Source organism: Chaetodon trifascialis, chromosome 23 (assembly GCF_039877785.1).
Source record: "Chaetodon trifascialis isolate fChaTrf1 chromosome 23, fChaTrf1.hap1, whole genome shotgun sequence".
Taxonomy (NCBI): Eukaryota; Metazoa; Chordata; class Actinopteri; order Chaetodontiformes; family Chaetodontidae; genus Chaetodon; species Chaetodon trifascialis.
The window spans coordinates 627,148-650,261 of record NC_092078.1 but is presented as its reverse complement, the minus strand read 5'-3'; the positions used below and the strand labels follow the sequence as shown (position 1 = coordinate 650,261).

The 23,114-nt window shown below is 44.3% G+C and overlaps 1 protein-coding gene across 1 annotated transcript; it reads left to right on the top strand.

Moving 5' to 3' along the window:
• The first annotated feature begins 6,785 nt into the window (after nucleotides 1–6,785).
• On the top strand, nucleotides 6,786–19,162 carry LOC139351704 (cysteinyl leukotriene receptor 2-like). The gene is made up of 5 exons (XM_070993708.1): nucleotides 6,786–6,852; nucleotides 11,093–11,282; nucleotides 16,880–17,047; nucleotides 17,144–17,311; nucleotides 18,640–19,162. The coding sequence occupies exons 1-5, from the start codon at nucleotides 6,786–6,788 to the stop codon at nucleotides 19,160–19,162; spliced, it is 1,116 nt and encodes a 371-aa protein (XP_070849809.1).
• Nucleotides 19,163–23,114: the final 3,952 nt, after the last annotated feature.

Sequence of the window (23,114 nt, the reverse complement as noted above, 5' to 3'; positions counted from 1 at the left end):
GTTGGAGGCGGCCAATCGGCTGGCAGAGAGCTGGAAGACACACAGTTGGACATCTTTGATTGGACAGAGTCACAGTCAAAGGTCTTTCAGAAATGTTTGGGTTCCCACACATTATGGATTTCCACGACTTTAAACCATTTTTCATGTGATTTCTGTGCATCAAAGTAATAAATTAGTAAATTATTCCAAAGTATGTTTGTACACAACAGAGTGATGATTTGATGACATCACACTGTCGTTTTATCGACTTCTGCTGCCAAAATGAATCGCTGACAGAAATTGGAACTGAAGTCTAAGTTTCGTTTGACATTTGAAGAGTTCTGTCTGATGTTCAGCAGAACAGCAGCTCACAGTTCACTGCACTGAAAATCAATCTGATTATTGGATATGAGCTCGCACACATTCGCGAGGTGTGTGGTTAATATTTATTTATTGGAAAAATATCCCTTTTCATGTTGTGACATTGATCCCGAGCATATCACCCAGGCCCAAAATGCTGTGAAAAGCTGCTGTACACTCAAATAAGCAAGTTCCACATATCAAATGCAAAGGTAACAATGTGTCAGTGATTTGTTCATAACTTGTTTGTGCTGAAAACAAATGAGTTTGTGCAGATTGAAATATGAATTTAGTGAATATTTTCCAGAGTTACAGTCTTTTCAGTGCAAAATTCCCTCTTTTTCTTATGATCTCTCCAAAGCAAAAGAGAGCATTTGGTACTAACTGTAGCTGTGGAAGATCCACTCATATTAAGTTCAGATCAGCTTTCAAATGAAGCTTTGCACACAGTGAGGACTGTGGACTTCAGTCATGTAATAATTTACAGTCTGATGTCTTTAATATTCCTTTAGAAAGCAAAACATGTCTTTCCTTTTGTTAAAGCCACTGTGCCGCATGTGTGACACCACCTGTTGATACATAACCTGTTTGTATTCCTCTCTTCAGCACCTTCGTCACAGTCCTCAAACACATTTGAAATGTCCATGTGTCCACTGAGCGTCCTGCTGTGTGTCTGAACATGTGATTATCAGCTGAGGTGTGCAGATTGTCTTACCCTCTGGAGGTCTGCTGGAGGATGAGGAAGATGAAGGTTGTTGTTCAGGAGACTCTGATGGTTCTGTTGGACGGCTCGTCTGTTGCTCTCTCTCTGTCTGTCTCCCTTTATGTGCTTCTTCGCTGCTGTTCACACCCCCCAGGGAGGTAGAAGGGGTGGGGTTCAGGTGGAGCCAACCAGTGCATTGTGTGTATGATTTAAGAACATACGAGACTTCGCCCAGACCTCTGTGGGAGGGCCCAGGGGATCTTTTTTTTTTTTTCCAGAAACAGGCATTATTCTGATGCACTCCATCGCCTTCTTTACGTTCAAAGGACATGTCTTAATCACTGAAAATTAAATTCCTTTGCACAGTCATGTGTTCACAAAGCGTTGAACGTCGCTCCATTCTCGCTATGAATGACTGAGTCTTTTCAGGATGCTTCTTTCATAACCAGTCATGATGCTCTCACCTGTTACCATTGAACCTGTTTACCTGTGGAATGATCCAAACAGGTGCTCCCTAAGAGTCTGCCCTCTGACCTGTTCTCTCTTTAGGCTAATGGATGGATTGTCAAGAAATCTGAAGTGTGACGATGCCATAACTTGGGAAATGTGATTTCATTTGATGTCATTTTGCTGTTGGTTCGAACTTTAACAGCAGAGTTCTGAACAAGTTGGAGTTACTTAAGTAAAGACTGAGAGAGTGAGCTTTCGTAGTCTAATCAGAATATTACAAAAGCATGGAGGACTTTCTCAGCATCCCAAGGAAAGTAGAACTGTCCTGGCAGTCGGAGTAGAAGCAATGATTCACATCTGTGTTTTGTCACCGTTAAATTGTTGGAAGTTTTACTCCATCCATCTCTTCATGTGAGGAACTCTGGCAAACTGGCCATTGTCTGGAGAAGTAGAACGACGCCTGCAGGGTTGTTTGAAAGGCCCACCAGTCAGCCATTCTTCATGTTGAGATCAATCACAGTCACACATGATGAGCTACCTGTCATGTAAATATGTCAGAGCTTTCCTGGCTGAGAGTGACAAGCTGTAGGTGCTTTAGTATGCTGTCAGTGCTTGTAATTAAAAGATTCCATAGTCGTGACTGTCGAGCAGAGGAATGTAACTGAGCAAGAAATAATTTGAAATGGTTGTTCATGAAGAATGTCCCCCTGAAAGAAGAATGTTCTTTTCAGGTGTGCGGAGCTACTGAAAACTGCTGTACTGAGTCCAGTTTTCATACTGGAGACAGTCAGTAGAGCACTGCCTGCCATCCTACATCAAACTTGCATCGTTGTTCAATAACAAAATAACCTCAGTCAGAGCCAGCATTGCTGCTGAGCTGAGCACAGATGAGCTCAATAAACCCTGTAAAAAAGATGCAACCAAAGGAAAATTCACCTGTGTGACAGGAGTCAGACTCCTCTAGCTCATGTGTTGGCCCTGTACCAACAGCATTTTCAAAGCATGTGTTTGACAGTGTGTCAGATCATGTCCTGTAGATTATACATACATCTCTGCAAGCAGAGAAATAACACTCAGAGACTTCAGCTCATTCAAAACTCAACTCGACTTGAACCAGAACCAGGAGCAGAGAGCATGTGAGTCCAGTTTCAGCTGTTCTGTACTGACTTCCTGTAGCATTCAGGACTGATTTTGAGGTCCTCTTCCTTATATACAAAGACCTAAATGGACTCCCTTGTTTATTATTTGCCTTGAAGAACACTGTGATCATCTGCTGCTGCTTTATTGGAGGTTTCCAGAAACAGTTGAAAGAAAAATGGGGATGCAGCCTTTGTCCATGAAGCTCCAAAGCTCTGGCACAAACTACCGTTAGATATCAGAGAAGCAGCTCACTGAATATTTACCAAAGAAAGCTAAAAGCTCATCTCTTCACTTTGGCATTTAACTAACCAGCTGTTGGTTCCTTGTCAGTGTCAGTGAATTCCCTGTCAGTGGATAAAGACTTGTGGTCTCTGGGGTAACACTGGGTTGTGCCCTACAGGCAGATAAGACCCATGATGAGATGACGACCATGAGGAGACGTTCCTAGTCGGCTGTGAAATGTCTGATTCAGTTTCCATTATTGCCAGAGCAGTAGACCGATTTGTCTGAAAACCATATTGACTCTCACTTAATATATTATTTTTTTCAATGAAGTTATCTAGTTTTTGGACAAACAACTTTTCTAGCACTTTTGAAAATTGGGAAAGTAATGATACTGGTCTGTAATTGTTAAAGCTGTGTTTATCTCCTGCCTTGAAAAGTGGAATAACCTTTGCTGTTTTCATCTTATCGGGAAAAACACCTGTTTTAAATGAAAGATTATAAATATAACATAGTGGTTTAATAATACATTCAGTAGTCATTTTTACTATTTTCATGTCTATTCCATCACTATCAGTTGATATCTTATTTTTTGTTTTAAGCTACCACCGAAATAATTTGATTTTCACTAACCTCACCAAGTTAGTTGGTACATCTGTTTTCTTTCTTGTAAAGCACTTTGAGCTGCAATTCCTGCATGAAAGGTGCTATACAAATTAAGTTTTATTATTATTATTATCCTCACAGATGTGAGTTAAAGTTAAAGCAGAGATGTATTTAGGTTTTAAGCCATGTGGTGATTAATATAGGAGCAGCAGTTTTATCAATTCTCAGTCAGTTCTCTGACAGACTGGAAGCCAGTGCAGAGAACTGAGAACTCACCGCGGCTCCTTTATCAATCAGCAAATGGTGAGGGACCAAAATAAATATCTGTTAAACCTGGTGAAACTGTGTACAGCTGCACTGACAAACTGGACCAAACATCCTAAACAGGTGACGCCTGTGTCACACCTATAGGGACAGTATGTCGCAAATAGCTCATTAACTGCTAACAAAATGTTCCTGACTGAGCGTGTGAATCTATAGGCAGGCAGCGAAGGTATGATATAGGTATTTCAGAAACACATCAACGTAGTCATTAAGCTGTCTTCTGTGAAATGTGACTGAGCAAGAAATACTTTGAAGAAGTTGAAGAATGTTTCCTGCAACGAATGTGAGTATGTGAGTGTGTGTCACACACACACTCACATACATATATAAAATAAGCTGCTTTATTGATCTCACACCGGGGAAGTTATGTTGTTACAGACAGCAACGGTAGCAAGAATTAAAAAGGAGATAAATAGATGATAAAAAAGGAATAAAGAATAGAAATCAACAATATAGAATTGTACATTATATACAAAAACTGTATAAAAAAATAGTTGCCTTTAGAAGGATGTGGATAATAGAATAACACTAGAAATATATATAAGCACAGTAAAAAAAATATGTGAGGCTTCACAGGATATTTGCATGAATTTAATGCATATTAGCAAATGTTAAGCATAAATAACACATTTTTGATGTTGTGGTGTGAAACAACATCAACGCAGTGTGACATGAACTGATGCTGGAGTTGAACAGTCTGACAGCTGCTGGATTGACAGAGCTGTGGTAGTGCTCCTGCTTACAGAGTGGATTCAGCAGTCTGTTGCTGAGCGAGCTGCTCAGGCTGGTAGGCTACCTTTCTCTGCCGTTGTTCCCCTGAAGCTGCTCCTCCAGCTTCCTCCTGTAGCTGTCTTTGGCTTTTCTTATCTCCCTTTTCAGCTGCCTGGTTACCCTCCACAGATCTAAAAACCCTCTTCTTCTCATTTTTCATATTCATTTCCCAAATACTCATTCATATTTGGGAAACACTGTACCTTCCTGCAAGAATTCCCCCAGGAGTCAAGTCAAGTCAACTTCATTGTCAGTGCTGCTATATGTACAGGACATGTACAGAATTGAAATATCGTTTCCCTCAAATCCCTGGTGCAAACAGCAATTAACATGAAATGTAAAATAAGAAATATAAAAGAAATATGTTTGAGTTAATATGGGCAAATACTAACAGCTATCAGCTCTATGTCTCTCGTGCAGCGCTGCTCCTTTACACTGATGTGTCCTGGTTTACACCATCCAGGGGCGGCTGGCTGACAGAGGGCGCCGCCCCCTCTGTCTCACATCATGTAGAATCACACAGCCCTTCCTTTAATAAAACATGACTTTTAAATGACTTTTACATGTATATTCTATGTTTTAAAAAGGCAAAATGAATAATATAGTCTGAAGTGAGTTACTAAAATGTAAAATCTGCACTGAATCAATCAGTGATCAATCAATCAATCTCCATCCGTCAACACCGGCAGGTGAGAGAAGCAGCACCAAAGAGTCAAAACACGACTATTTTTTGGTTTGGGTGCCACAGTGGAACAGGTGGTAACACTGTTGCCTCACAGCTAGAAGGTCCCAGTTCGAATCCCGCTGTGGGCGCTGGGGGCATGCCCTCCACCATGCCTTCCATGCCTGCTGCTCGAGGAAGATAAGGGGCCTTTCTGTGTGGAGTTTGCATGTTCTCTCCGTGTTCACCTGGGGTATCCTCCATAAAAATACCCCCACTAAAAACATGCAAGAAGATCACCACCTGACCAGTGGTGTCAAAGAGGAATTGGGCGCCGGTCGGCTGGCTGCCCACCGCTCCTGGTCCACCACAGAGGAATTTCACATAGCATGGCGTGTGCAGTTTCCCTCCCTAACTTTGCATGTTGTGTGTGTTAATGTGACTAATAAAGGATTTCTTCTTTCTTCTTCTTCTTCTTCTTAAATAGTCAGATTAGAAATGTCCTACGTTGTCTACAGTTCCTAGTAGCTGACATATATCCGGCCACGGGCGCACACATCTTTCCCCATTGACTCTCATTATAACTTTGACATGCACAGTTCGTTCCTCTTCACCACCGGCCATGGGGTGGCAGCAGAGAGCAAGTGGTTTGTTCACCCGCAAGCCTGTAATTAAAACGAGTGAGTGACTTCGAGCGCAGCGTGTCGGAGTACTTAGCAAACAAGATTATTAGCTAGTCACAGAGAGAGCCGAAAAAGGAGAAAATGGAAAGAGAAAATTCAGTGAAGTCACTGAAAACAGCACAGTTCGAGAGGAGAACACTGCAGGAGAAACTGAGAGTGAAGGAGCTCGGACCTGACCGTCCATCCATCCATCCATCCATCCATCCATTTTCTCCCGCTTCATCCGGGGCCGGGTCGCAGGGGGAGCAGTCTGAGCAGGGACGCCCAAATTTCCCTCTCCCCAGACACTTCCCCCAGCTCTTCCAGGGGGATCCCGAGGCGTTCCCAGGCCAGCCGAGCGACATAGTCACGCCAGCATGTCCTGGGTCTTCCCCAGGGCCTCCTCCCGGTGGGACATCCCTGGAACACCTCCTTAGGGAGGCGTCCAGGGGGCATCCGATAGAGATGCCCGAGGCACCTCAGCTGACTCCTCTCGATGCGGAGGAGCAGCAACTCTACTCTGAGCTCCTCCCGGGTGACAGAGCTCCTCACCCTATCTCTAAGGGAGCGCCCCGCCACCCTGCGGAGGAAACTCATTTCAGCCGCTTGTATCCGGGACCTCGTTCTTTCAGTCATGACCCAAAGTTCATGACCATAGGTGAGGGTAGGAACGTAGATTGACCGGTAAATCGAGAGCTTTACCTTTCGGCTCAGCTCCTCCTTCACCATGACAGACCAATACAGCGACCGCATTACTGCAGCCGCTGCACCGATCCGCCTGTCAATCTCACGTTCCATCCTTCCCTCACTCGTGAACAGGATCCCAAGATACTTAAACTCCTCCACTTGAGGCAGGAACTCTCCCCCAACCTGAAGGGAGCAAGCCACCTTTTTCCGGTCGACAACCATGGCCTCAGACTTGGAGGTGCTGACTCTCATCCCAGCTGCTTCACACTCGGCTGCGAACCACCTCAGTGCATGCTGAAAGTCCTGGCTCAAGGGAGCCAACAAGACAACATCATCCGCGAAAAGCAGAGACATAATCTGCCCGCTCCCGAACCGAAACCCCCTCCGGCCCCTGGCTGCGCCTAGAAATTCTGTCCATAAAAATGATGAACAGAACCGGTGACAAGGGGCAGTCCTGCCGGAGTCCAACATGCACCGGGAACAGGTCCGACTTACTGCCAGCAATGCGGACCAAGCTCCTGCTCCGGTTGTACAGGGACTGTACAGCCCTCAACAGAGGACCTCCAACCCCATACTCCCAGAGCACCTCCCACAGAATGACGCAAGGGACACGGTCGAATGCCTTCTCCAAGTCCACGAAGCACATGTGGACTGGTTGGGCAAACTTTCATGAACCCTCAAGCTCCCTGTGGAGGGTATAGAGCTGGTGACCTGACCAGCAGACGTCTTAAATATGAGGATTTGCTGTGTTTTCATTGCCATTTAAGGTTGTTAATATAAATGTTAGCTAACAGAACCACTTTGGGCCTGATGGTTTGATGTTTTTAAACAAAATGTCCAGTGTTTGTTGGTTTCATGTGTATGTATTTGCTGTTTTTTTTTTTCTTTCTTTTTTTGTTTGAGTATGTAAATATAAATATGTTGTTCAAACAATTAGCTGAACAGAAGAAGCACTTGGTACTCTTGGAAGCTGTGAAAATGAATTGTTTCTCATTTTACTTTTGCAGTAAAAAATATATTTATATATTCTTGGCTTGTTTAATGATGGAAAAGGAGATTTTAAGGGTTTGTGTGTACCAATTATATCTTATCTAGAGTTAAACATATCAAACACTGGGGAGATAAATTCAAATTCACTAACTGGTGACATTCACCTGCATTGAACTGTCTGTTTGACTCAGCATAATGCTTACATGAACCCTAGTAGTGATACATAGTAGTAGCACATCAAATGGTTGCAAACATAATAGACATTAATTCTTGTGGTCCGGCATTGCCGACTCCGCTTTTTGGTTTGGTAAATTAAGTGCGCCCCCCCAAGACAAAAATTCACCAGCCGCCACTGGTAAAGACTCTGGGAGTTAGTAACAGTTTGTCTGAGTTTAGTAACAGAAAGCTGCAGGTCATCCAGGTCCTCATGTCCTTAAGAAAACACCTGGAGTTCAGTTCAAGAAGTGGCTTTAATGGTTTTTGTGTGTCCATGTGTGTTGATGTAATTTCATTATGCAGCCTGACAGAACTTTGGGAAGGTAACATCACCGTGTTTCCTTTCCAGTTAAACAGTTGGATCTTCAAAGCATCCTGTTTAACTAAAAGTCAAACAGGTTAAAAGGTTTTAACAAACTTGATGTTTAGAAACGTGTGTGAGATTGAGTGTGTGTGAGTGGTTTCTGTCAGCTTAGATCAGCGTTAGAGCTCAGGAAGTGTGGAACCTTTGAGTGTGTTGCTCTTTGCCGATATGTGTGTGTACGCCTACTTCCATGGAACTCCTGCCAAGCGTCGAACACACCCACAGTCTCACAGGAGGATTTGAATAGTGAACGCCAGCGCTGGACAGAAACAGATGGGACAACGGATAAATGAACAAACTGTTGCTGGAGAGATGAACCTGTGACAGGATGAATGGTGAGTGACAACTTTCAAAATAAAACTGAAAATGGTGAGACGACAAGCAGCAACGGTTGAGATCTGAAGGAAATTCATGATGCTTGCAGTGTTGTGGTTTCTTGGCTCTCTTTTCTGGTGTGAGATAAAACCAGTCACTCAGATTGTTTGTTGATATGTCAAAAGCTGCTTCAGTTGTTAAATCTAAGCTTTTACATGCGCCCAGGTTTGAGTGAAAACCTGCTTCTCTTTTGTTGTGGTGTAGTATCTGTTGCTGTCCATGTATCTCCAAATGTGATGAATCTCTCAGATGAGCTGAAGGATTAAGAGTTCCCATGTGAAACACTGAGGAACTGAAGCAAAATGACAACCAAGAATACATCAGATGCTAAATGGCCACAAAGAGACAGAAAGTGTCTACAAAGAGAGACACTTAGCAACTTCAAGGAGACGCAACTCGACTTAAAAAAACACTAAATGGCCACAAAGAAACGAAAACCATTTTCCATTCGTTGTTTTTCACAGAGGTCAAACAGCAGAAGAAACTATCTTCTAACATCAGCAACGTTTTAAACACAAATCAGCGGGGGTCAAAGGTCACAGCGGTCAGGCCAGGATGCAGTTTCACATGAGTTTAACAGCTGATGCTTCAGAATAAATTGACCCGTATTGTGTACCAAGATCAAATGACATTGAGGAAAATGGCCGCCCTGTGAATATGGTCTATAGCAAGCCATCCTAACAGAGGCAGCCTTTGAAAGGGCAGAGGTCGGGGTACAGACATTTGATCGTTTAGTCCATCTAACATTATCAGCATTGTTTACTTTGATGTTTATGTGAACTGCGTTTAAATCTTACCAGTGTACACTGTTCGCATTTTGACCAAGAACCATGGGCCACATTACTTCATTAACTCTTCAGTTTGAACATGGGTCATGTTGACTTTCCAGTTATTTCAGTCAGTCACACAATAATCACACCTGTCTCAGTCACAAATAAGGAGTTATACAAGGACTAGTTTGTGTAATGCAGGCGACAGTACTTCACTGTAAGCCGTCCCTACGTCACCAAACTCCAAGAACCAAGTACTTCACAAAGATGCACAGCTGAACATTGAACGGGTTGAACTGTACCTCCATTACTTTCTCCCCTCTTTAGCGGCGTGCTACATGATATCCTAGTTTATCACATATTCAGAAATTTATTTAGATAAGTAGGCAGTTGAACCGTTAACTGAAACTTTACTCAAATTTACAGTCCAGGAGCAGCAGGCAACCTGCTGCTGTTTGTGTCATGAAAGCAGCTTTGTTTAAAACAAGCAGCTGGTTTGGTCTGGTTTACATACCACACACACACACACACACACACACACACACACACACACACACACACAGGCATCAATGCCTGCTGTGTTTAGGTAAATACTAAACTGCAGTATGACACTACATTTATTCGACAGCTGTTTAGCAGTTCTGCTTCATATCAAGGTTTTACATTAAAAACATGTAAAAAGTGTCTAAAATGCAGCACAGCGCTGAAGATTAACCAGACGTTTCCAACCTTTTTGGCTTGCTGGCCCCTTGAAAACAGTGTGGAGTAGTGGCCCCGTCACGTTCAGATGTCTGTGAGTTGCTATCAGTTCCGTCAAAGAGACATTTGCCTTCTAAACTTCTCACATAGTTTCATTTAAATCGCTGTTTGAGGCCAGAGATGAGAAATTATTCAACACTGGCTCAAAATCAAAGATGAGAGAAAAGCCCAGAAGTGAAACCAGCTTTGGTTTCTTCTTCTCTCCCACTAATCATCTGATGACCCCTCAGGTTTATCTGGTGACCCTTTGGAGGGGCCCAACCCATAGGTAGTACCTCTCTAATTATTATATCATGTTATATTTATATTTCTGAAATATTATTGCAGATTTGTGAGTTAACAAACGATGATTATGGAGGAAACACTAAGAAAAATAGTATAACTTAGAGATCTTAAACGTGCAATAACTGACGCTTTGGCCACAGGGTGGGAAACACGTCCTGAACACAGCACCGACTTATCATCACTTCAAAAGTTGATTTGTTGAACTTGTTATCAAACAGTTGTTTGTTTCCACATCCAGCAGCTCCAGAACATGATGGTCGATGTGGACTCATGTTTGTGTCTCCTGATGGACATCAGTCCAGTCTTCTCTTTCTTTTTGCTCTGTGTTTGGTCTCCTCCACCTTCTGAGGGGAATATCCGCTCTTTAGCTGCCAAATGTCCACCAGCTCATCTCTGACTGCGTCCGTCTGCTGGTTGCTGCCCAGCAGGAAGTGAACTGAAGCTTTTTAGAGCTTCTTCTCTGAAAACGCCGCCATGAGCGTGAAGCAGAACAGTGTCCAGAGAGATAAACAAAGAGCCACTATAAAGCTCAGGAAAGCCAAGGAGAGCCACAGATTCAGCTGGTAACTCTCTGCAGGTTCATCACTACCAGAGACGTTCAGGGTGGCACTTTATTCCTGGTGAAAATGCAGGATCACCAATAGACATGGACATTCAGTCTGAATCCTGCTAATGTTTGTATGAAGTATTTGTTTGTGTGTTATGTGTACAGGAATATGTTCAGTGCAAATACTGCGTGTACATGTGTATTTTTGTATGTTTTTGTAGAACCACTACTAACCACTCCAATCGTCGTCTGCCATAACTCCTCAGTGACTGTGGAGATGCTGGCTTGTTTCCATGATGACGATGCATTCAAGTACCGTGCCTACACCTTCACTTACCTGCTGCTGTTTCCGGTGGCGTTTCTCTGCAACATCGGAGCGCTGGCGGTCTTCTTCCTACAGAGCAGCTGCAGGTCTGAACACACAAACACAAACATGCATCTGTATCCTTGTGAGGTCTCACCACTAGGCTTTATGCTAATGCAAGCTGTGAGTGCTACATAGGTGGCATGCTCATCAGATGTACATTATTTGGCCAAAGGTCTGTGGACACCTGAACATTGCCAGTGGTGCAAAGTAACCAAGTACATGTACATGTACATAAATTTGAGGTACTTTACTTGAGTATTTTATTTTCATGCTACTTTCTCCCATACTCCATCACTTCTCAGAGGGAAATACTGTACTTTTTACTTCATCCCATTTACCTGACAGATTTAGTTACTTTGCAGATCCAACTTTTTACTAACAAAACATAAGACTTTATCAATTAAAATAGCCAGCAGTTTATACAAGCACAGCTGAAATGATAAGTTCATTAATCAATTGTTTGATTGACAGAAAATTAATAAACTCATTTTTCCTGTAAAAACATTTGATGGTTGAGCTTCTCAGATGTGAAGATTTGCTGCTTTTCCTTTGAATCATTTGAATCTGTTGAATGTATTTGCAGTAATGTGGAGGTTTTGGCTCGACGGGATCTGCTGGTCACATTTCTTCATCAAAGTACTTCAAAAGTGAAATCCTTTCTATACATTGCAGTATTATTGTTAAGTGGCGTGTCGCTGCAGTGATTCGTCTGTAGAGTCTTTGCACATCATTATCTGATGTGAGGAAACTTTATGTCAGGAGGATTCTGTTTTTCTTGTTTAAGAGGTTCTTTCTGTTTTTGTAAGGTAAAGGGTTGAATTTGAAGACATTAACTTCAAAACTTGGATAAATCTAAATCCTGCTATCCAAAGGTTAAAACTTTGACCTGGTAAGAGAGCGTTAAGAGGTTCTGATGTAAATACTTACAGCAGCAGACTGTGTGCAGATCAATTATCTGTGGAGTATATGTCTATCAGAAAACATAGAAACCTGCGTCTCCACTCAAATGCAAATATTAACAGTCTTGTTCTTTCACATAATTGGGAGCCAGATCCAGGACAACCATTGTATACTGGAAACACTGTGTTTTATGATCCAATATTTATTCAAATTCTACTTTTCATATTTTTCTAAATGATTCAGCATACAGTGCAAACTTGCATTAAACATTACAATTAGTGAAGCAATTAAGATATTATGTTTATAAGTAAACAGTGCTGCATTAAAAACATAACCTGTTGATGGTTTCCTGTAATATAAATGCCCAACAGTCTTTATTATCATATCCATAGAGACGAGATGCCAGCAGGGAAGGTCTGGACAGGATTAAACTATACTGTACTACATCTACTCAACCGCACAGAGTCAGTATATCTCATGTTCTTCCTCATCAGCTTCATTGGTTTCTGTAAATATTTGCTTATTGTGAATCTGATGCAGCGACACGTTTCACAGACTGAAAGTTGTGGAACGCTCCAGAAACACCTGTTTGGATCGTTCCACAGGTAAACAGGCTGATTGGGTATGAGGGTCCTGGAAAGGCTCAGTCAATCATAGAGGATGGAGCGAGTTCACCACTTTGTGAACACATGAAGGATGAAGGAGATGAACACATGAGCTCAGAGACACTTCAGGAATCTGCTGTCAGGAAACACAGTTTGATTATTGATGATTGATTCTGTTTTGAAGTTTTACACAGACTCCAGACTTTGTAAGAGCTGAGGCTGTAGATGAAGAGCGTCTGCGTGTCTCTTACCGTCTTACTTGTTCTTACTGTAATTAAAGCTTCTGGCTGCCGTTTGTTTATTTAGTGTCACTCACAGCTTTGTGGTGGTTTCACAGAGCACAGCGGGGTGTTTCTGACAGCTGTGAATGACAAGCAAACTTCTGGATTTTCATCCAACAGCCTGGGGTGGTTTCTGATTGGATCAGCTCAAGACATCCTTTCTTTCTTCCTTTGGTGGTGACTGTGACTCAGGAGGCAGAGCTGTTGTCCACCTATCAGAAGGTCCCTGGTTCGATGCCTAGTCTCAACAGTCTACGTGTCGAGGTATCATTGGGCAAGATGTGTGTCTGAATGGTGACTCCTTGCATTTATGGACTCCACAGGGTACACAAGGAAGGAGCTCCACTCAGATGCATAATCAGCACCATCAACCCAGTTACCTACAACATTTCCAAACATCTAGCCAACGTCCTAGCTCCTTTGGTTGGAAACGCTCCACACCACATCAAGATTTAGCCAACATGGTGGAAAATATAAAACTGCACCCAGATGAAACCATGATATCTGAAGGTGTCACTTCACTCTTCACATGCATCCCCCCAGACATTGGTTTAGGTATGTGGATGACACATGGGTCTACAATAAGAACACGAGAAGTGGAAGCTTTCATGGATCACATCAATGCACCGGGCAGCAACATGTTCACTCAGGAGGATGCCAAAGGACACAGCCTGGCCTTTTTGGATTGCCAGTGCACATTGAAGAGGACAGGAGCCTCAATAATGAAGAAAACCCCTGTCCGCTGATCAATATTTGCTCTTTGATTCTCACCACCCTCTGGATCACAGGCTGGAGGTTATCAGAGCCAAACACCTTTGGGCTCAGACTATTCCCACAAGGACACAAGGCAAGGAGCAAGGATAAGGAGCAAAAACACGTCAGGGAAGCACTCAGAAGTTGTAGTTCCCCAAACTGGGCTTTGATCAAGACCGTGAGAAGACACAGAGCAGAAAGAGAAGAAAAGGACAATAAACTGAACAACAATGTCATTTCCTACAGTACAGGAGTATCTGAAAAGCTCAGGAGGATTTTCAACAAACACTACATCCCTGTTCACTTCAAACCCAGTCACACTCTTGTCCGCCCCAAGGACAAAACACCCAGACATAAGCAGAGCAATGTCGTGTATGCAGTGCAGTGAATGCACAGACTTCTACAATGAATAAACAAAAAAAACTGCTTTACAATTGCATGACACAACACAGGAGAGCCAACGCCTCAGGTCCAGACTCAGCTGTCCACCTACACCTCAAGGACAAGGAACATTCCTTCCAGTACATATTTTGACCAGAGAAGGCCGACGCTTAGAAAGATGAGTGAAAGAGGCCATTCATGTCAAACCGGAAAGACCATCAAAAGACCAAGAGGTGTCTACAACTCCACTTACAATGCAGTCCTGAGGCCCCTCCCCAGGCAGCTTAATATCCATTTACACCATGACTCATGTCACCTTACCGACTCACATGATGCTGGGTGTGTCAGTGATCCTGCAAGAGGATAAATGCCCGAAACTTCCCACCAGTCAGCTAGAACTGAAGAAGTCCAGTTACCTTTGGAAAGCACCAAGAAGTACCATGAACTGCATGAATGAGTCCTCACAGACATACCCTAACCATAACCATAACTACTGCTTGCCTAACTCTTACCCCAACCTTAAACTAAACCTAACCTTAGTCTAAGTCTTTACCCTAAAATTTGATGATTTACTTTACAGGGAACTGCATTTTGTTCCCATAAGGAAGGCAAGTCCCCACAATGTGACTGTGTAAACGCACTTTTGTCCCCACAACGTGAGTAATACATGGCCCCACACACACACACACACACACACACACACACACATACACACACACACACCTGCTGTCCCTGTGTGCATCATGGTATGCAAATGCACTGCAGGGCAGTTAGAAACACTAATGTGACAGTGAGGTCAGCCAGTGTTACGTATCTGTTTGGAAAGGAGGGAGGTCCATAATACTGAGGATGTGCTGATACAGAGTCCAGTCTGATAATTGTATTCAGCTACATGTTAATTAAATGTGCGTCAGACACACATAATAAAACTGGCTGTAGCTGCTAATCTGACACGACTTATTTTTCACAAGTTCCTGGATCCAAATACTGAACGTGCTGATTCAGATGTATTAAGTTTCTCATCTGAAATTCTTGATCTGTTCAAGTGCAGAATGTGACTCCTGAACGCCCCTCTCTGTTTGGAGTAGTTGAACTACAGAAACATTCAGTCCACTCAGAGGTATTAAAGAGTGGAGCTTCGTCTGTCACGACTCATCTTCATCAAGTGTTTCACTCAGGATATCTCTATTGAAAAGGGAAAGCTGCTGTGTGGCATGCAGCTGCATCGAGGCAAAAAACTAAGCAACAAACTAAAAGTTGCTCTGGCATCCACTGACGGATTAAAGCTGGAAAAAAGGTTCATCTTCTGATGACTGACAAAGACAGAAAGCATCACCGCAATATGTCACATTTCTCACTGTTCAATAGATGCATTTCCAACAAACACCTGGTAACCAGTGGTTAATCCTCATCCTGCGAGTCTCAGCCAGAGGAGCGCTGTCAGATCCGAACAGGACATGTTGTCGTTGAATACATCTTTGTTGAAATGGTGGTGTTCAGATTTAACTGTCCAACCATCTTAGGATATGGACAGAAAACCTACAAGTTTGTGGACACCCTCTCAGTTTTTCAGACACTTGTATCTTTTCAGCTTTGTGATGACAGTTATGGAAGGCCGTTTCCTTTTTCAACACGTGATCTCAGATTTTTGTGTCTCCTCATTCATGTCAAAGCAGGATTTTCCTGTTGGAGTTGGTTGAGGTGGAGCTCATTTTCAGCTGTTTTAAATGACTGAAACTAATGATCTGATCAATCTGCTGACTTTTTTCTCCATCAATCAATTGATCGTTTGGTTTGGAAACACTGTGAAAATGGTGGAGGCGGTGGGGGGTTGAGTAGTGCATTAAAAGCAGAAAACAGTGTCCTTTTGATCTTTGGCACTACTGATTTTCTCCTGATAATAAGTAGACTTGGCACTTTTCAGATGGGAGGAGAGTGCAGACAGGAGAGTCTGACAGTCACTGAGGTCGGAGGGGTCTCTGGTTTTGATCCATTTTCTCTCGGCTGCCCTGAGCACCGCCCGTTGCTCTCTTAGTTTTTTGGAAATGAGTGGGCCCGTGCCACCTCCACGTCCATCAGGACGAGGTGTGGGGGGGGAGTTGAGTCAGCTGTCAGTGCAGCTGGGGTGGCTGTGTTTTCCGGATGGATCCAGGTCTCAGTCGGGGCTAGTGCCTGAATTTGATACGCTTTACAAGTGCTTGGATAAATTCTGTTTTTTTCACAGCAGACTGGCAATGCCATAGGGCAAAGGAAAAGGCAGAGGGAGCACTGAGCATTTTCTGACTGAGTAGTGGTTCTCAGGGTTGCATTGCCTTTTATGGCCAATACGTTTTTTGGGTTTTTTTGCATGCCCTGGATGACCAGGATATATTGGTAGCACATGGTGTGGGTGCGCAGGGAGGCAGTGGGAGTAGTGTAAGAGTAGTAGTGGTTACCTGTGTCCCTCTTCAGTGGACTCACGCAAGCAGACTCGAGGTCAACTTAACAATGGCACTCAAATGTAAATGCAATGTAAATGTGCGCCGCCATCAGTCAGATCCCCCCAGTCTCCCTATTATTCAAATCCTGAAATGTCTGCAGTCGGTCGTTGATGTTTTACTGCCTCTCGGGAGGAAAAGCTTTAATAGCTTTGTTAACAGTTGACGTAGATCAGCGGCAGCCCCTACAGGCCATCAGAGGAACTGCAGCTCAATGTGCTTCATGTAACTGTTTCACTGACAGAAGCTCCGCCTCCTGCATCATCATGATGAACCTCGCCCTATCAGACGGCAGCTTCTCCCTCACCCTCCCACTGCGACTGATTTATTACTTCAGGGGTGGGGTGTGGGACTTCCCTGATTGGCTGTGTCGGCTGTGCATCTACGGCTTCTATGTCAACCTGTACACAAGGTAACACACGTGCGCACACTAACACACACACACACACACACACACACACACACTGATTAGAAGACAAAATGACTGGTGCCGCTCTTCCTCTCTCAGCATCCTCTTCCTCACCCTACTGAGCGTGCTCCGCTGGCTCGCTGTGACCCAGCCCCTTCGACACCGCACTCTGGCCACGCCCACTCGGACCTTATTGGTCTGTCTGGGAGTCTGGCTGTTTGTGGGCATGTCCTCCACCCCCTTCCTGTCCAATGGGGTGACAGACAGGTGAGTTGACGCCACAGACAGAAAATATGAGCTTTTTACCAGCTTCTATTGTTAAACTTAAAAAAACAAATTTTCTGTTTTTAAGGGGTTTCAGTGTTTTCACGTCATCTCTCAAATATTTTTTGTATCAGTTATTTATTGAATTTTGAAAAGGAGGAAAGAAAAGACAAAAACACAGAGACTGAGTTCGATTTGAATCTTTTGTAACTTATTTAATTAGATTTCATTTTTCAAACTTCTATTTCTTTACTTTTATCTGCTGTTTTTTTTATATTTCACTAAAAAATATATAATATGATACAATAATAATGCCGTGTTTTTAGCTTGAGTACTTTTTGTAAACTTAATCTTTTTAAATTTGTGAAATTGTTAATTATTATGTTAATTGTTTAAATGCTTTATCATTTTATCCACTGACTTTACTTTATCTCCCTTTTTCAGTGTGTTTCGTTTTCTTTTTATGTTGTATTTTTTAACCCAGCCGAGTTAATAAATAAAATAAAGTGACTGACTGTTTTAGCATCATCATTATTTAAACCTTTTCTTAACATCTACTCTTAAAATTGTTTTTACTTAACCTTTTAGTCTTCAGGCGGGAACATTCTGATGTCTTGGTCCAATTCTGCGTCTCCTTTGGTCTCTTTCCTTCCAGCCAGCCATTGTTTTATGGAAGTCAGCCTGCTGCTGACAGGTAATCATCCCAGTATCTGCAGCGAGCTGCCTGGAAGGATGGCGCTCAGTCGAAACACTGATGGGAGCACATTGTAATTCTCAGAAGAGCTGAAAGACAATGTCTTTTGAACCATGGAGCCTGTTTGAATGTTGACAGACAGCAGCTTTCTCGTTTGATGGCTTTCATTGTGTATTTAGACTGACGGATTTCAGCTGCTGCAGTTCTCAGTTACTGTAGATACAGAGACAAGCCTACAAGTCCTGCAAGACTGCGCTGTTGTTCAGGATTAATGAGGATCTTTAGCACAGAGCATTGTCATCACCTCTGCACCCCTGCATGGCGTCTTAGCCTCGTTTACCTCCTAGTTTTGGCTTTGCAGTGCATTCAGATCTGGTTCAGTCTCTGTGTTTGCAGCAGCAGAAGCAGCAGTCGCTGTTTTCAGAGAAGAAGCTGTAAAAAGCCACCGTACAATCCCTGTAAATAATGCGGATCCGTGATCAGGATCCGTTTGTCCTGTCTGTCGTTTGGCTGTTCTGGCTGTAATGAGCTCTGCAGTGATGAGAAACAAAGGGGACCATAATGTTCATTTTGCACTGAACACAGGTTTCAAAGCTGTGTTTCACCTGTTTGCTTCTCTCTCCACACTCTCTCTCAGGGCAGGGTTTCCTCGTTGCTTCGAGCCATCTAGCCCCTCCTCTTGGGGGCGTGTCCTGATCTTAAACTACGTGGCATTGGCCTTTGGCTTCGTCCTCCCTTTCCTCACTATCATCATTTGCTACAGCAGACTTGTTCGACGCCTGGCGGCCCGCTCCGGCCTGCACGGCACCAGTCTGTCCAGCAGCGCTCGTGGTCGCAACAGACGCCGCTCCGTGCACCTGATTGCCATGGTGACAGCAACCTTCCTGCTCTGCTTTTTGCCCTATCACGTGATTCGATCCCTGCACCTCCACGCCGTGTGCGGCGGCTGGAACTGTGGCATCACGGTGGCGCTGCAGCGGGCCGTGGTGGTGACGCTGTGTCTGGCGGCGTCTAACAGCGTGGTCAACCCACTGCTGTATTACTACTCCACCAGGACATTCAGAAACAGCATGAGGGACGCTCAGTCCTCTCTGTTGTCCACCAGAGGGGGCTCCTTCAGGCCAAGGCTGGCTCTGACGAAGAGAAGGAATACCACCTGAGAGACCTGGAAGGTCCTGCAGCTGGGCCACCCAAAAAACTCCCACTTCACACTGACATGTTGTTGAGGAGGGCGCAGGTGTCATGACTGAGATCCAGGTGTGTCTGCACTGAAAGCCGACTGGTCAGATAACGCTAACTGGCAGTGCTCTGTAACGCTGGCGATGTCAGCGAGTCTCATGTTCACACTCACTGAATGAATCTGCTAACAGCTCAGTGTTTGTATCAGCTGATTGATTTTCCTCCTCTGAGCTCCATTAAAACTCATCAGTGAGCCTCACTGTTGTTCTGACTCAGCCTCTCTCACACACACACACACACACACACACACACACACACTCAGCACAGCACCAAACGTGGATTCATCCGCCGCTGAAAATAGTCCTAACAGATGCTCTGTGTCCTCCTGTGTGTCTGATGGAAACGGCAGCGAGCAGCTGTTTGGTGAAGCTTTTAAACATGAATCTACATTTCTGAGGTGTTTTTAAAGGTTGAATGTTGGTTTGAGCACATGTGAGATTTGTGTGCGTGTGCTTGAAAAGGGTTGTTTAAGTGTAGGCATGTGATGCGGTTTCCACGTGTAGCAGAAATGTCTTTGTACGAGGAAACATCTCCGTCCACACACAATACTTTCGTTTCTTTGTTTTCATAAAAATGAGTAACTTTCTTCATGCTGAAGTATCTCGTGTTTCTTAAGCAGGCGCATATATAAATATATTATATTATATATATAAACTCATGGTCGCTTTCCGCCTGGACAGTGATGAACAGCAAATCGTGCGTAAAATATGTGGAAATAAGAGGTTGAAAGAAAAATGTCTTACGGCTGCTGTTCCAACACTGGTTATAGACTAAAGCTGCATCAGGTCGTCACAGAATTTGACTAAATAACACCAACTGACAGCTGGAAATATCTGGACTAACATCTAAGATGGAATTACTCTGAAAGACGCTGGAACATTCAGTCTGGCGTTCTTTGACCTCAGTGCTGAAATGCAGTAATGTCGGCGAGCAGAATTTAACATTTAACATTGTACAGCTTCGTCAACACGCTCTCATGCTGCATGAACAAGCTTAACCGCAATGAGACGAGGCATCAAAGACACTCCACGAAAAATACAGTTGTAATGTTTGTTGCAGTATTGTTACTTTATCTAAATATCTGAGTACTTCTTCCACCGCTGAGTAGCAGCGACAGTAGTACGGCTCCCCTGTCTGTTGTAACATCCACCTGTAATGTGCAGTAGTGTCCAGCAGAGGGGGGCGCAGCTCTACACTCCACACACTGAACCCTCACACACTTTCTGTTACTCACAGGGCTATGAATTGTGGGTAATTAATTTCAACTTGCAGGAGGTCCCCTGAGGTGTGAAGCTCTGTTTTTTGCATTTCCTGCACTTCAGAGCTCTTCCTCTGCATCGTTCAGACAGCATGGAAGGTAACTGAGTACATTTACTCAAGTACTCTGCTTTAGTACAAATCTGAGGTACTTGTACTTACCCCGAGTCTTTTTATGCCACTTTCCATTTGACTTCACCTCAGAGGGAAATATTTGACGTGTTACTCCACTACATGTGTCTGACATTCAGTCACTTCACCGATTAAGATTTTTACTCAGAAACACATGAAGAGTTTCTCAAAGGTGTTTTGTATAAATATGATGTGTCAGCACGGCTGAAACCGTTAGCTGATTAATCAATGGGTCAACTGACAGAAAATGATTGATCATCTGTTGTTTTCATGGTGTCATTGATCTTTGCTGTGGAATCACGTGATGTTTGATCTTCTCTCATGTCTGATTGGCTGCTTTTCCTCTCAATGATCTGAATGTGTTTGTCATCATGTGGAGCTTTGGACCAAACAAACACGGTGAAGGCGTCACTTTGGGCTCATCGTGAGCACATTTCTCCACCTCAACCAACAACAGGAACGTCCTGCTGAGACATGAACGAGGAGACACCATGATCTACAGAGACCAGAGACAAGAGGACAGCAGACACAATGATCTACAGAGACCAGAGACAAGAGGACAGCAGACACAGGGGACACAATGATCTCCAGAGACAAGAGGACAGCAGACACCATGATCTACAGAGACCAGAGACAAGAGGACAGCAGACACCATGATCTACAGAGACCAGAGACAAGAGGACAGCAGACACAATGATCTACAGAGACCAGAGACAAGAGGACAGCAGACACAGGGGACACAATGATCTACAGAGACTAGAGACACAGGGGACACTTTACTGCAGTACTTTGAATACTTGAAGTACATTGTCCTGATTATACTTCCATAGTTTAACTGAAGTAACATTTTCAATGCTGTGCCTTCACTTGTAACAGAGTACATTGTAGTATTAGTACTTTCACTGAAGTAAGGGATGTGAATACTTCCTCCACCTCTGGCCGAAAGGTGTGACACCTGATTGATGTTCTAGTGTTATTCAGTCTTTAACGCAGGTGAGAATGGGTCATTAGACATGCAGTAGAATTTAGGTAAGGCGGGGTCACAGGCTCAACACAGCGCCTCCTGCAGTCACACATGATCCATTACACCACAGGAGGAAATCAAGTCATTCCTGAGAGCAGTGACTTGATTTCTATAAATACTGCTTCATTGTGTGTGTGTGTGTGTGTGTGTGTGTGTGTGTGTGTGTGTGTGTGTGTGTGTGTGTGTGTGTACACACACGTGTTTCCTGAGTTCCAGGTGTTTCCTGACCCCGCCTCCACTGGTTTATAGACACACACACAAAAAAAATCATGATGTTTGACATTAACTAAACACACAGACAGACAGACAGACAGGCAGGCAGGCAGGCAGGCAGGCAGGCAGGCAGGCAGGCAGACAGACAGACAGACAGACAGACAGACAGACAGACAGACAGGCAGACAGACAGACAATCAGGCAGACAGACAGACAGACAGACAATCAGGCAGAGAGACAGGCAGACAGACAGACAATCAGGCAGACAGACAGACAGACAATCAGGCAGACAGACAGGCAGACAGACAGACAATCAGACAGACAGACAGACAGACAGACAATCAGGCAGACAGACAGACAGACAGACAGACAGACAGACAGACAGACAGACAATCAGGCAGACAGACAGACAGGCAGAGGTAAATGTATGTAAATTATTGGGTTTATTGTGGCCAGTTTATTAGGTACAGCTAAAATCTGCAGTTTTGTTCTGACTGTCAGGGGCTCCTGTTAGCTGCTCCTGTTAGCCGCTCCTGTCAGGGGCTCCTGTTAGCTGCTCCTGTTAGCCGCTCCTGTCAGGGGCTCCTGTTAGCTGCTCCTGTTAGCCGCTCCTGTCAGGGGCTCCTGTTAGCTGCTCCTGTTAGCCGCTCCTGTTAGCCGCTTCTGTTAGCCACTCCTTCAGCCGCTCCTGTTAGCTGCTCCTGTTAGCTGCTCCTGTCAGCCGCTCCTGTTAGCTGCTCCTGTTAGCCGCTCCTGTTAGCCGCCCCATTAGCCACTCCTTCAGCCGCTCCTGTTAGCTGCTCCTGTTAGCTGCTCCTGTTAGCCGCTCCTGTTAGCCACTCCTTCAGCCGCTCCTGTTAGCTGCTCCTGTCAGCCGCTTCTGTAAGCCGCCCCGTTAGCCGCTCCTTCAGCCGCTCCTGTTAGCTGCTCCTGTTAGCCGCTCCTGTTAGCCACCCCGTTAGCCACTCCTTCAGCCGCTCCTGTTAGCTGCTCCTGTTAGCTGCTCCTGTTAGCCGCCCCGTTAGCCACTCCTTCAGCCGCTTCTGTTAGCTGCTCCTGTTAGCCGCTCCTGTCAGGGGCTCCTGTTAGCTGCTCCTGTTAGCCGCTCCTGTTAGCTGCTCCTGTCAGCCGCTCCTGTTAGCCGCTTCTGTCAGCCGCTTCTGTAAGCCGCCCCGTTAGCCACTCCTGTTAGCTGCTCCTGTTAGCTGCTCCTGTCAGCCGCTCCTGTTAGCTGCTCCTGTTAGCCG